The sequence below is a fragment of the Homalodisca vitripennis genome, chromosome 5 (genome assembly GCF_021130785.1).
Source record: "Homalodisca vitripennis isolate AUS2020 chromosome 5, UT_GWSS_2.1, whole genome shotgun sequence".
Taxonomy (NCBI): Eukaryota; Metazoa; Arthropoda; class Insecta; order Hemiptera; family Cicadellidae; genus Homalodisca; species Homalodisca vitripennis.
Window position 1 is genome coordinate 162,358,640 of NC_060211.1, and position 14,261 is coordinate 162,372,900.

Genomic DNA, 14,261 nt, shown 5'->3' on the forward strand with positions numbered 1-14,261 from the left:
AGCAAAACAATTGTTCCAATTGATTAGTATCATGATTTCAAGAGCCAATCCTTGACACGGATTTTTTAAGGTATTCATTGTGGGTGAGTTTTTAATATAAACAGGTAAACTGTTGTAAAACTTGGGTCCGAGGTATATAAAAGACTTCTGTAGCAAAGAGCTATTAACTCTCGGTGGCCTGATCATGCCGATCTGCCTGGTAATATAACCTCCAAGAGTTGTTTGCAGATCAACAGTGACTCCTGGATTACCACTAATTTGGAAAAATAACCATAGCACTTTAAAAACATATAGATGCCGCAGTGGAAGTATTCTTAGCCTAAAAAAACAATGGAAAAGCATGTTCACATCTATTTTTCCGAAAAATAATTCTAATGAATGATTTTTGAATACTTGTAATTTTCTTTAAATGTGATTTAAATGTACTGCCCCCAGCATGACAGACCATAGTTTTTAATTTAGAATGAACAAATGCAAAAATACATTTTTATTAATACATTGTCATGACAAAGTTGTCTAATAAAATAAAACTTTCTAAGAAATACAAGTAAATATGTTCTAATTGTTTTTATATGTACTTTCCAAAGAAGGTTTTCATCAATGTGGAGTCCCAAGTACTTCACAGTGTTGCCTGAGTAAGGGTGACACAATCACATTGATTCTGTTGACAACTCAAATTATGGTACTTCAAAGGTTCATCATAATTGAAAGTTTGAGTTAATGAAAAATTTATATATAGTGATTTCTGAGCATTTAATGCAAGTCCATTGTTACTAAACCATAATCGAAGATAGTATAGATCTTGTTGTATATAATTCCATAGAAGTAGTTCAGTTGGGGCACTATAAGATAAAGCTGTATCATCAGCGAACCCAGTTAGTTTACCATAAAAGGGGCCTCTATAAAGAATCATTAATAAAAATTAAAAATAATATGGGACCCAAAACAGATCCTTGTGGCACACCGCACATAATTGTGCTAGTCGAGCTTTCATAGCCACCAATACAAACAAACTGTTTCCGCTCACGGAGGTATGATCTGAACCACTCATGGGCTACACCACGCACTCCCGCCCTATCCAGCTTTTTTTAGTAACAGCTCATGGTTAACTGTGTCAAAGGCCTTGCTGATATCCAAAAACAAACCCGATGCTTTGGAACTTTTTGGATTATTCAAATTTAATTGAATTTGCGATATAAAATTTTTGTAGAGCCATTTCCGTGTTCATTCCCTCTCTAAAACCAAATTGTGTTGAAGCTATAAGTTTATAATGGTCTAAAAATGGCATAAGTCTTGATTTAACGATTTTTTCTAATAATTTTGAGAAAACTGAAAGTAATGATATTGGCCTATAGTTTTTCGATGGACGTACTTTGTCCTTTCTTAAACACAGGCACAATTTTGGCAATTTTTAGTTTTTTCAGGAAACACCCCCTCACTCAAAACTCTTATTAAAAATATATGTTAGAACTGGAACTATATGTGATGAGATATTTTTTTACTATGAAACTAGAGATAGAATCAGCACCAGGCGCCTTATTTCCAGATATCGAGTTTATCAATTTTACTAATTCCTTTTCTGCTACAGGAAGCCAAAAAATGGAATGAGGAGGCGAGTAAGTCCTGAACAACCTCTCATGATCAAGTCTTTGGTGCTCATTTGGTTTGCTCAAGTGAGGCAGCTAGATCAATAGGTCCACTAATAAAAAAATTTGTTTAAATTCATCCACAATTTGTTGCTGATTACTCGTCAATTCATTGCCTATCTCTAGTGTTAATGTTTTGTCAACACATTTCATCGCTGGGACTAGACCACTCAATTTATTAATTATATTCCACTGCTGACGTGGGTTATTTGAACATTTATCAAACAACCCCTCGTAATATCGCTTTTTAGCGTCTTTGATCCACTTTTCAATTTTCCTTCTAAAAATGTCAAATTTAATTTTAATCGCTCATTGGTTGGCTGGCGTTTTAATAAAATTTAAGCAGTCTATCCCGATTAGCCATAGCTCTGAGAAGACCATTTGTCATCCATGGTTTCAATTTTTTTAGATTTATTTACGTTGAATTTATTTTTTATCTCAATTTTAGAGAGGGCGATCGCCTCGTTTATAATATCAATAAACTTATTAAACGAGCTGTTTACATCACTGCTCATAAATACACTATCCCAAGATTCAAGCTCTAACAGATTGTTTAGCAGTTTTAAGTCAGTGGAATATCTACGCTTATTAAGCAAATTATTTTTTTCAGTATTGTCTACACATACAGACAGGCAGATAGTGCGATGATCCGTAATTAACGAGTCTATGACAGCAGGAATAGCCACGGTAGGCCGCTGAGTTCTAAACAGGACGTGATCTATACAGCTAGTGGTAGTGTCAGTAACTCTAGTATCGACGTCAATTAACTGCTCAAAACCCGAAACTACTCACAATCTCTACATAGTTATCAATATGATTGTTATCAAGTTTAGTATTAATGTTCATATCTCCCAGACAAAAAAACATTAACTTCCGCCTATTGCATCCAAACATATCTTTAAAAATGTTCTAAAAAATCAGATATTGACATTTCATGCCACCTATAGATTGCTAAGATAAAAAATGTATAATTATTACTAAGGGTAAAACTTGCCAACAACGAATCAGCTCCTCGCAAACTAACTTCTCGGCGCTGACATCTTATGTTTAGATTTATAATAAACTATTATTCCGCCACATCTGTTTGTACTGCCAACAGCTATCATATTGTATCCGTCAAGTGAAAACACTGAGGCGTCATTCTCAGTGGATAGCCATTGCTTTCAGTCAATATAATGATATCAGGCTGGACAGTAAACCCATTGGCGACCGCCGCAAACAAATCAAAGTTCTTTCTTACACTTCTAATGTTCTGATGAAGCACGAAATAAATTTTGTTGTTGATTAAAGTCGGCATTAAATGATTCAACACTAGAGTAAACTTTTGTTTTTTGTGACATGGCATTGAGGTAAGATTCAACGTTATTCTGATTTAAAAGGTTAATTGCTTGTCAATGTCAATACACTATCCCCTATCAACACTCAATTAATTACCTGCTAGTTAATAAATTTTCTCATCTCATGTTTGCTTATAAATTTAGAACTTAGCGCCTAATTTCTTAAAATATCAAAATAATTCATGACAAACAGTTAATAAAACACGGCCAATAAGAGATGATCGAGAAAAATAACTAATGTGAATAAACTAAACTGAAACATTTACACAGAGCACCCAGACAATCAGACACAAAACATAACAGGAAAAAAAAACAAGAATTCATACACATGAGACAACCAAGATGGTCATATATAATGGATAATTAGTTTGTTTTTGTATCCAATATGTTTTTTACCTTCTTTTAGCATTGTAAAAAATTTAAAATCTGAATATTCCAGCTAATCTATTATTAATATTAAAGAAGTTGTGTTTTTTAATATCTGCCAACTCACATAATTTAGTCGTTATAACAGATTTTATATTTCTCAGCATTTCTCTTACATAAATGAACAGATCCAACACTGTAACAACAAACATGTATATTACAGTAATCTAAATATGTTGACGTACTTCAGTGGGTGATATAAAACTAACAAATAACAATTATGAAGTATAGATTTCTAAACATTACTGATGAAAAACTAACATTTACTATTGCCAGAATACTAAAAAAATGTAGTAACAGATCCTTCACACTCAAAAATAACAATAACAAAAGTTTAATCCATTTATCAATATATATTTACAATGGCTGTACATTTATTAAACACATACAGACAGACGCATATCTACACATGCGTATGAATGTGTTCATATTCTGCCACACGTACCAGACTAGTATTAATTAAAAGTCTGAGATTAAACTATTATAATGTTTTATATAATAATATTTACTATATTTACTAATATTTTACTCTTCTAATAATACCAAATATATGTTAGGCTATTACGATACCCAAAAGTAATAAACAGTTCCACTGGCATTTAACTTTTGCCTGAATATAAAATAAAACATTCATTCTTCGAAAAAGTTTGACAAGGAAAATAAAATTTATAAAATAAACACCAAATTATTCCACCAAGAGTATTATAACTAATCAATCTATCACAATATACCCACGGATATTTTATTGTTTTATGGTTCCCATTATTAAATAAACTCTCCCACTGATACTTTACGTTTAACTGATTATAAAAACAAATATAAATTTCTTTAAAACAGTTAATATAGAAAATTAAAGTAAAATACATTAAGCATAACTTACAGTTCATTGTTAGGGTCATACAGAGGTCCTCAAATCAGCAAAAAAGAGAAAAACTACTTCAGTTTTCCAATTTGCGTATGCTGAAGTACAGTTTGGGTCTGCTGCTGCTCCTCTTCCTTCGACAGCTGGCTGGGCGGAGACGTTGATCTCTGTCCTTCCGATGTGTTACTGCCAAGTCTATGAAGGTCCTCGTACGATTCGATGTTGAGTACCTGGGCTTTTTCATGCTTCCTGACGAAAATGCGTCCATTTCTTACCCATACAAACTGGTATTGTGTTTCTCTGGCAAAACGTTTTGTCTCCCACAAAAAAGTCCCTTGAAGAAAGGCGAGAGATTTTCAGAGATAAAAATTTTTGTTGACATCCTCCCCACGATGTCCTTGGACAGGATGGAAGTCCTCTTCTTTCGCGCCGCCTCCAGCAGTGTCATTGCAGTACTCCTGCTCTTGTACTGGACGATTATCATGTTCGGCCGGCCATTACAACCCGTCGGCACACGATGCGCAGCCTCTATATCATTCTGAGAAAAACTTACACCCAATATGTCCGTCACCTTCCTAATCAGATCCTCAATGTTCTCCCCTCTTGTTTCTTCAATACCATGAATTTCAATATTTTGTTTCCGTCCGTATTGTTCCAAAGTGTTAAAGCGGCGAGACAGTCCCATCAAATCTTTTCTAGTACCACTTTCATTATTTTTGACACAAACAAGTTCTCTTTTTAGTTCTTTATTTTCCTCGCGCAATTTATTTACTTCCTTTATCATGTCATCGTACTGTTTGAGAATGAAAAATCACGGCCTTTCCTAATTCATCCACTTGTTTTTTTTAAATCATCCAAAACATTCATTTTAGATTTAACTTCATCCAACACGTTAAGTTTTTTATTTATGGCACGAACATGTTCTTCACCGATTCTTCATCATCTACGTTAGAGTCCGTGTCACTACTCTCAATTGTGTTTCCAAGAACTGTACCGGCTTCAACTTTACACGATGCACAGACCCACTTCCTTTTTCTTTCTAGAGTCATATTATTACATTTTTTTGCCCGCAGAAGATAGGTGTAAGGATCCAATCAATTCTCTTTTATTACATTGAATTTTGAACACATCATTACAAAAATCTTGTAAAAGTTGAACTTTTTATAAGTTTAACCATTCTACAGCTGCAAATGTCTTATGATCCTTAAGAATATGAAGGACTTACCCATTCCATTTATCAAAACTAATTATGTATTGTGATATGAAAAGAGATCTTTTTATTTTCAACTTTTTTGAGAAAATAAAAAATATGACATTGCTTTTATGAATAGTTTTGCTATAAGTTTAGTATTTTGCTATTATCTACCTGAACATGTGATGTGTACCTGGAATATGAATTCACAAAAGGGTTCAGTTTAATAACCCCCTCCAGGATGTTTTAAATCATTCAAGGTTTTGTAACTTTAATGTTTAAAGCACTGTTTTAAAACTAATATTGTTTTAGAAAACAAATCTTATCTTATGAACAATTGTTTGGTTTTTTGTTTGTTATGCACAAAATCGTTTGTCTACTTAAACGCTTTTTAAACGTGAAGTAACAAAATAGAATGGTACCCCTATTTAATAAAATGAACACTTATAAGATCTTTGTTGATTATGTGTGTCATTTAGGAAGAGGTCACTATATTTTTAACAAGAGACTACAAACTTTCTTCTGTTCTGTAATGTCTCCAAATACGTTTTTATGTGGCTGATTTCTGCATTTGTTAAATAATAAATAATTGTCTCATAAAAATGGCTATTATATTATAACAAATAGATTTTTTGTTTATTATAATTTCTTATTTTGCTTTTATTAAGTGTTATACTTTGGTAATCAGTACTAGACGTATGTTTATAATCCAATCTTATTAGAATCATAATATAATACAAAGTGAAAATAATAGATTAAAACAGAAGAATATTGAACAATTCTATCATTTGACAGTGTAAAACTTTCTATAATACTGCAATATTGAAAAAGAATCCTCAAGAATTCGCACAAGTTCTTGTGACGTGTTTTTAGTGCTACCTGCGCATATAAGCAGTTGGTTTCCAATGTTATAGTATAAATGGTTATTGTTTTTGGTTTGTTACACGAATTTGTCTAAAATGTCAAGCAATACTCTATACCATAAGAAAGAAATTGTTGCAATATTTCCAGTAGATGCTGAGTTAACAAGCATCAAAGTTAAAAAATTCTAACTTCCGAGAAACAGAAGAAAACGAAAATGTTGCAAGGTTGGATATTGTTATTGCAGTTTTTAGATCAGTATGACATTTATAGCAGTTAATTATGAAGCAAAGATAAATAATGTATCAACATTATATTAGGATATAACTGGTGTATTGGCTCTAGGCAAATACTTAGGAAAGTTTTTCTATAACACATATACACAGATGAGCAATATAAAAAAAAAACAAGTGATCATAGATGAGTGTTATAGGTCTACATTTTTTGTAACTATACAACATATATTACATTATCTACAAAGGTATTACACTAAAGTAGATTAGGTCTAGGTCTAGTGAAAAGTAAAAACAAAATACTGATAGTGTTGAACGTGGAAGGACAGAGAATTTTTTTAAATAAGTCGGTAATGGCGTGCGCTGTGGGAAGGATTGTCGGAGTCCTCATTGCTCTCAATCAGGTCCTAGCCAACATAAGAAAATAAAATAGCTTTACTCCATATATGTAATATGTATGACAACTACCTGAACTACTTTCAAGTGCTCAGCCTTCTAATGTCAAATCTTTCGCAAAAAACAAAGTGTAAGCATAAAAACAATATTTATTTTCATTGACGTCGAACTCAACTAGAAAAAACCCTAAAAATAACACGTTATTCAGCATATTTCAAGTTATAATTATCATTAATAAAAAATTTGATAAGGATTTAAAGAGGTTATTCAATATAACATGTTTAATACTTGTAACTGTTTAGTTGTCTCTGTTGTTTGCAGCTACCAGAATATTTCAAGTTGCTGCAAATTTTAGCATTGAATTATAAATCTTCTTGTTAACTGTTACATATCAAAATCAGAAGACTTTGTTCATGAACATAGAGTACAGATTTTCATCAAATAGTTTACTTTAGTAGAGTCAAATTAATATAATATCTTGTTTAGAGGTCAATAGGAAATGTTCTCCAGTTCAGGAACTCATTGATGGCGTAAAATGGTCTTTCTAGCAATCAAACGGTGAGTCATCGTCTCGTGTTGTGCGCTCCTTTTCTTCTGGCTACTTATGGTTAGACAGTAGGTTGAGGAACTTTGGCCGTGTGTAGGGAGCTTCCTCTTCTAAGATGGTGAAATGGTGCGTCGGAAAAGTAAACTTTGAAACCTGTCAGATGTCATATCTGTGCCTATTGATACCTCTCTGAAGTTGTAGAGACTAGCTTAAGTAGCCACCTCTAAGATGTACAGGCAAACCACTGTTAGAATCTTCAGTTCTTTGAATTTATGTCGACATGTCTTCTCATAGACTGTTATAAACTGAGTTACATAATCAAAGCTGACGATCAAAACTACTGAGATTGGGCTTTTTGTGCTAGAATTCATGCCAGTAATGTGAGATCTGAGATCTCATTTCTCTTGATATAAATGCTATTGCCACTGTACAACACTGGTCTGTAGGGAAGTATAGCTGTGGGGACTCTGTGTCTCTTTCACAGCTAGCTCTCCATTGCCATTATATATAGTTGGTGTGATTTTTACCGATCGAAAGTGTATGATTTCATCAGTTGATCAACATTTAGAGAAGTTGGGAAGTATAGCAGGGAGGACTCTTGGTCTCTTTCACAGGTAGCTCTCCGCTGCCAATATATAATTATATAGTTGGTGTTACTTGTACCTATCCAAAGTGTATGATTTCATCTGTTGATCTACATTTAGAGAAAATATTGCAATTAATGTTAATTTAACAACAAGTCTTATGTTTGAGTCTGTAGTTTGGCATGTGGGGATATTAGGGTTAGAGAAAATGTAGAACATTATTACTTCTTATATTATAATAAATTAATACTTATGAACAATGAATTAAGTTTTTTTAATATTTACAGTTTGTTCTCAAAAATAATTTTAAATAATTAGGCAACATAAATAAATAATATAAAGCATGTAAAATGTTTTATTAATCATTAGGATACTGAACAATATTACGTTAGAGCTGATATAAAAGGATTTCACAACAGAAATGTAATAAACATTGTACAATTTTTAATTTTCCTTAAACTAAAAGATGTGATGGGAAAATGAGAAATACTCGTATGCTAAGCAACATAATCTGAGGGGTTTTCTCCAAATAATGAGGAACTTTTCAGTATACTCTGAAGACCAGTATATAATTATTGTGATTACACACTCGTTTAGGTTGATCAATTACCACAATTCCTTTTTTAGATAATGTAGCCAAGAAATATATTGAAGGAATTAGTCAGAATGATTTATTTAAGTGCACGGCTGACAAAGAACAATGCCAGTTTTCTTTGTGTCACCTACTTACTCCACGCGACCGAACGGTACAGTGAGAGTTGGCAGCAGTGTTTCCGTGGGTGAAGTGCCCTTGGTCGCACCTGCAGCCCGACTTCGACTCCATTGATTCACATCCACGCAACGCAGCGCAGCGCGGCCATGGTGTCATGATTCATATGGCATGATGCACTCCCAGCTGTGTGACATGTCGTGTGTAATAGACCTCGACGTTTACACTGACACCAGAGTATTTTTGGACTACCTGCAATGCCACTAATAAGTGAGGGGAGGGGAGGGGAGGGGAGGGTTTTAACAGTTCATTCAGAGGTGTCTAATTACATGATGGATGCTTTGGAAAATGTTTAATTTGATATCACATTTAGAAAGAGTCTGGAGATTCGATAAGAAATGTAAAGCTGTAATTCCGAAGCTGTAAACTTTTGAATTTCCAATTTTGTTTTAAATCGTTGTTAGTGGTGTATTTAAATATTTTTTCTGTCACTATGAGTAGCCCACTTTGCAAAAAAACTAGGTCAAAAAACTGGTGTCAGTGTTTAATATTGACATGATATATTAAATATCAGACATTGTCATGGCTCAAAATACAAAAAAAAAAAATACAAAAATAATCATCTGGATTATTTTTTAATGTTATTTTGAAAGTTTAATATTTTTTCCGAGTTAATTCTATTTTTTCGCAACAGAAAGATTTATATGATTTTAGACATTTGCCATAATTATATGTTAAAAAAATAAGCATTATAATATAAACAGTTTTTGTTGTAACGTATAGCAATGGCAAATGTCTGAACTCCTTTATTCTTTAAATTATCTATTGTTAATAACAAACTATAAACGAACAAAAATAAATATATATTTTGAGAATCCACAAAATATGCCTCCTAATGCATGACCTGGTTAGTATATGATATTTTACATATTTAGGTATCAAGTAGTTGTAATTTTAAACTGTGAAAGATAAGACTATAATTGTGTTGTTTTGTGTGTTGCAGTGCGTGTGACGGAACAGCTGGAGCGCAAGGAGAAACTGTCACGCGAACTACACAAGTACAGAGAACGGCTAAGCAGCATGCAGTTAAATGTCACGTCCATGCAGGCGGACCTGGAGACTAGACTGAGAGCCCCCGCCCCTTCTCTCAGGGTATGTACATGTATGTCTATGGGCAGTTTTCTAGAGTGTGTTCAACAAGAAAAAGTGAGAGTTATGTTCTATAATTAATACTGTTTACTAGTCCACCCTTATACTGCTAATGGCACAGTGTAGCGGGTACAACGATTATCGCAAGATAACCAGATCAAGCAACGTCGAGCGTGGCTGCTGCTTGGATGGGTGACCGCTGAGCGATCCTGTCCTTGCAAGCAGCCCGCCTGCTCGGCCATTGGTGGTGGTTCGGAAGTCACCTTTAAACCATTGGTCACTTTGCCTGGTAAAATAAGACATCTTTACTTTACTTTACTCTTTCCAAGATAGAGTACTGTAACAACTATCTAATCAACAATCAACTGTCTGTAACAACACGTTTGAACAAAAACTTTGATTGGATTCAAATAGTTATTTTATTTTATTTTCAAGCTTTATTGCGATACGTATAAAAGAAATAAAACCAAATTTAACAATCATATTAATTAAAATATTGTCCCTCCCACCAAAAGTAAATGGATGTAAGGCACTCTGTTCTTTGTTCAGCCTATCAAGCAGTTCAAAATACTCTAGAGTTTAATGGTCCGATGCACTTTTATGTTTCCTTCTCATTGGATGTGAAAAAACAGCTGCATTTAATCCATATGGTTTAATGTTAAATTTTAAAGTGACTTGTTATAGAATTTCTTTTCATTTTTATAATCGCTAAAGAAACAGTCACATTATGTCTTTTGAATCTATACTCTGAGACAAAAGTGTATAATTGAAAATATTTGTATTTATGAATGATCACAACAGATGTTGTTTATGAACAGCGTCACAAATCATGAATCCAGTAAATTTTAAAATGTATAAACTCCTAATATCCTAAAACTCCTAATAGTTCTAGGCTGAAGGGAAAACGTAATAATAATAAACTTATAATAATTCAAGTATAGTCTGGAAATTTTAGGAATGGTATTAACTTGGATTAACTGATTTTTGTTTATAAAGTAGAAGCTGATCTTCTGTTTAACCTTATTCTGCCTGTCCCCATGACACACTGGCCTGTGCAAGTTATCAAACAGAATAAAGACGAGTGTTGAGAGAAAAAGCAGCCAAGGTCACAGACAGGATTCGAATCTGTGCTATCTCTAACTCTGATCCAAAGTCTGATGCCTTATTTAATATGATTTATGTATTTATTAGTTACATAATTTAGAGTAAGTTGATAGATGAATGGAGTCTTATGTTAATTTCTGGAAGAGTTTTGGCTGTTACTATTGGAAAACTGTTTAATGATTTTGAAAATCTACATTTTAGGGTGCTTAGGTCTTTTGCATGACGGGTTTTGTAACTATGGACATCTTGTGTTCTCCCAAACAGCAATACATTCTCTTTTATGTATATAAGCGAGTTTTATCACATATTGGCCTTGAACTGTTAATATCCTGAGGCGTTTGAAAATAGGCCTGCAATGCTCCAGATGGTCTGACGATGTAAAGATGTGCAGCGCAAGTCAGCTTATCGGCTGATGGTTGCTGACTTGTGGAGGAATGGCGCGTCTAAAACGGGCCACGGCACCATCACCGAAGCTGTAAACCCAAACGCTATTCTCTAAATGGTCTCAGACATAATGAGAACGGAGTTCGTTTTCAATAAGCCATTCTCTGTTGACTTCTACTCCAGAGATGAGTGGAAATCGCAAGATAACATCCCAACAATAAGAAAGAGCTTTGTCTGGTACACGGATGGCTCGCTTATTAAGGGCAGAACCGGATATGGAGTGTTTAGTCAATCCCCTAGAACTGCCCTTTGCGGCAGTTTGGGACGGAACTGCTCCATATTTCAAGCCGAAATCTATGGTATCCTGGCCTGTGCCAACCTAGGCCTCACCAGAGGATACCAAGGAAATAACATCTGCATAATGTCAGACAGTCAGGCAGCTCTTAAAGCTCTTGACTCCAACAGCATTTCATCCAAGCTTGTGTGGGAGTGCTTCAACACTCTCTGCAAGCTTGGATCACGCAACTTTGTACGTCTTGGTTGGGTACCGGGCCATACAGGCATAGGTGGCAACGAATGCGCCGACAGGCTTGCCAAAAGCGGAGCAAGCATGCCATACACCGGTCCAGAACCGAGTTGTGGTATAAGCAAGTCAGCTGCTTACCAAAGTATAAACAAATGGTCCAGGAAGACACACCGCTTGCGGTGGCAGAGTCACCAAGGACAAGCACTCGGCAAAAGACTGCTTACTGATTCTAGCTCCGGCTTCACCAGATGGCTGATGGGGCTGGGCAGGGATCAGGTTAAGCAAGTGATTGCCTTGATCACTGGACACGGCCACTTCAGGAAACACCTAAACACTCTAGGTTTACGAAATGAGGACTCGGAGTGTAGACTCTGCAATAAGTCTGAAGAGACTGCAAAACACATAATACTGGACTGTGAGAGACTGGGAGCAAGGAGAAGGGCTCTTTTCGGTGATAAACAACCAGGCGACGAACCAGATGCTAGTATCGGGGAAAAGCTTCTTAGCCTAATTAAGGGCACAAAGATAGGCTTACCCCTCTAACATCAAAGGGGCACACAATAAGCTCAGGTTGACGTGTGAGGATCTGTGAATCCACCCCAATACCCCCAAAAAAAAAAAAAGATGTGCAGCGCCTTGTTTTGGAGAACAAGTATTCTGGTGCATGCTGATGCATGGCCCTAAAGCAGAATACCATACGCTAGGTGGCTGTGAAAAAGTGCGTGGTACACTGTTACCAGGTACCGCTCTGGTACCACGTTTCTCAGTTTTCCCAGCAAGAAGATAATCCTGGAGAGTTTTGTGCTAACTTTGTCCATGTTACAATTCAAATTTAACTTTGGGTCCAGCCAGAAACCGAGTAATTTAACAGCCTCATTACAGTTGTCTATGACATCTCCATTTTTTAGAGTACAAAATATCAGTTGTGTTTTTCTCCATTTAATTTTAGTTTGTTTGTGGTGAACCACCTCTGGCATCTGCTAACAAGTCTTCGGCTTTCTGAAGCACAGAGTATATAAGTTTTTCTCTGGACAGAAGCGTAGTGTCATCTGCAAACATTAGAAAATGTGATGGGAAATGTAAGCATTCAAATGAAGTACAGATTGAAGAGATGTGTGGCTGTGCAGGGCTGACAGATATAGAAGTACAGTCACTGTACTTTTCCCACCCCCACCATGTGTCATGCTTTACTCTTATAAATTACATGTTTCTAGCTAGTTTTATTTTTTCAATCTTGAAACTGGTTCCTGCAACTTTTTATTGTTTTAAAGCAACCGAACATTATTAGAAAGCAGGAGTATATAAATTAATTAATTACAACTTTAATATGTCAAAACCAAACTAAGACATGATGAAGTATTTACACTCCCAGAAGAACGTGATGTAGTTTAAAAAATCAAATGTTAAATTAAGTTACATTTTACAAATTTATATTTCAATGTTTTACTTAAAATAACAGGATGATGAAGCTATATTGTTAATTCAATTAGTAACTAATATTAAATTTTTAAAAAAAACATACTTAATACTTTGTTTTCATTAGGCTTGTCAAAAGACTCACAAAATAAAAGGTATTGATTTTGTTGGTTTTAAATTTAGTGATAGTCACAAATACATTAAAGTACTGTTGCTTTTGTTGGTTCAGTAGATTGAAAGAAGTGTTGAAATTGGTTTTAATGATATTTAACTGCACTCAAAATAATATGTAGAATAAAACAAGCTTTCCATCATTTTACATCTGTAATAAAATCAAACTATAAGTTTTTAATTATAGTGGTTTTAAAACCACTATACATGTGTTATATTCAGTTATATTCAATTTTAATTCAATGTTTAAAACAAATTAAACACATCTGGAAGATGGCTGTGTAGAAATTTTTAGATGTGTGTAATTTTTCTGTTTTAAAATAGGTCTATTATTAACAAGTAACTTTTTTTATTTAAAAGATAAATACTTTACTAATCAATAGAATAATATAGTACCTGGAATGACATTTGACAGATTGTTCTAAATTAGCAATTAGTAGTAATATATTAACCATAAAATATTTAGTTTTAAAACATTAACCAAATTTATTTTTTTAATTTTGATATTAACATTAAAGTTAAAGAGTTAAGTACAGTATCACTGAAAAGCTGTTTTCTTGTGTAAAATATTAATCTTATTAGCTTAATATTAATTCATTAAAATATTAATTAATATTAACTTTCTCTTTATCAGATACGGTTTACCAAAACACTTTGCTCTATATTTACCTGTGTATTTCAGCAATTTTTAGTACTCTCTGAAATAAAAATTCTTACT

General features: G+C 34.0%; 1 protein-coding gene across 4 annotated transcripts in view; it reads left to right on the forward strand.

Moving 5' to 3' along the window:
* The window catches only part of LOC124363075 (TGF-beta-activated kinase 1 and MAP3K7-binding protein 2), a 107,762-nt gene that overhangs the window by 64,119 nt on the left and 29,382 nt on the right, over window positions 1-14,261 (forward strand). For all 4 annotated transcript variants that reach the window (XM_046818165.1, XM_046818163.1, XM_046818166.1 and 1 more), the window contains one exon: window positions 9,797-9,945. In XM_046818165.1, coding sequence (XP_046674121.1) covers window positions 9,797-9,945 — 149 coding nt within the window. The remainder of the gene's footprint in view (window positions 1-9,796; window positions 9,946-14,261) is intronic.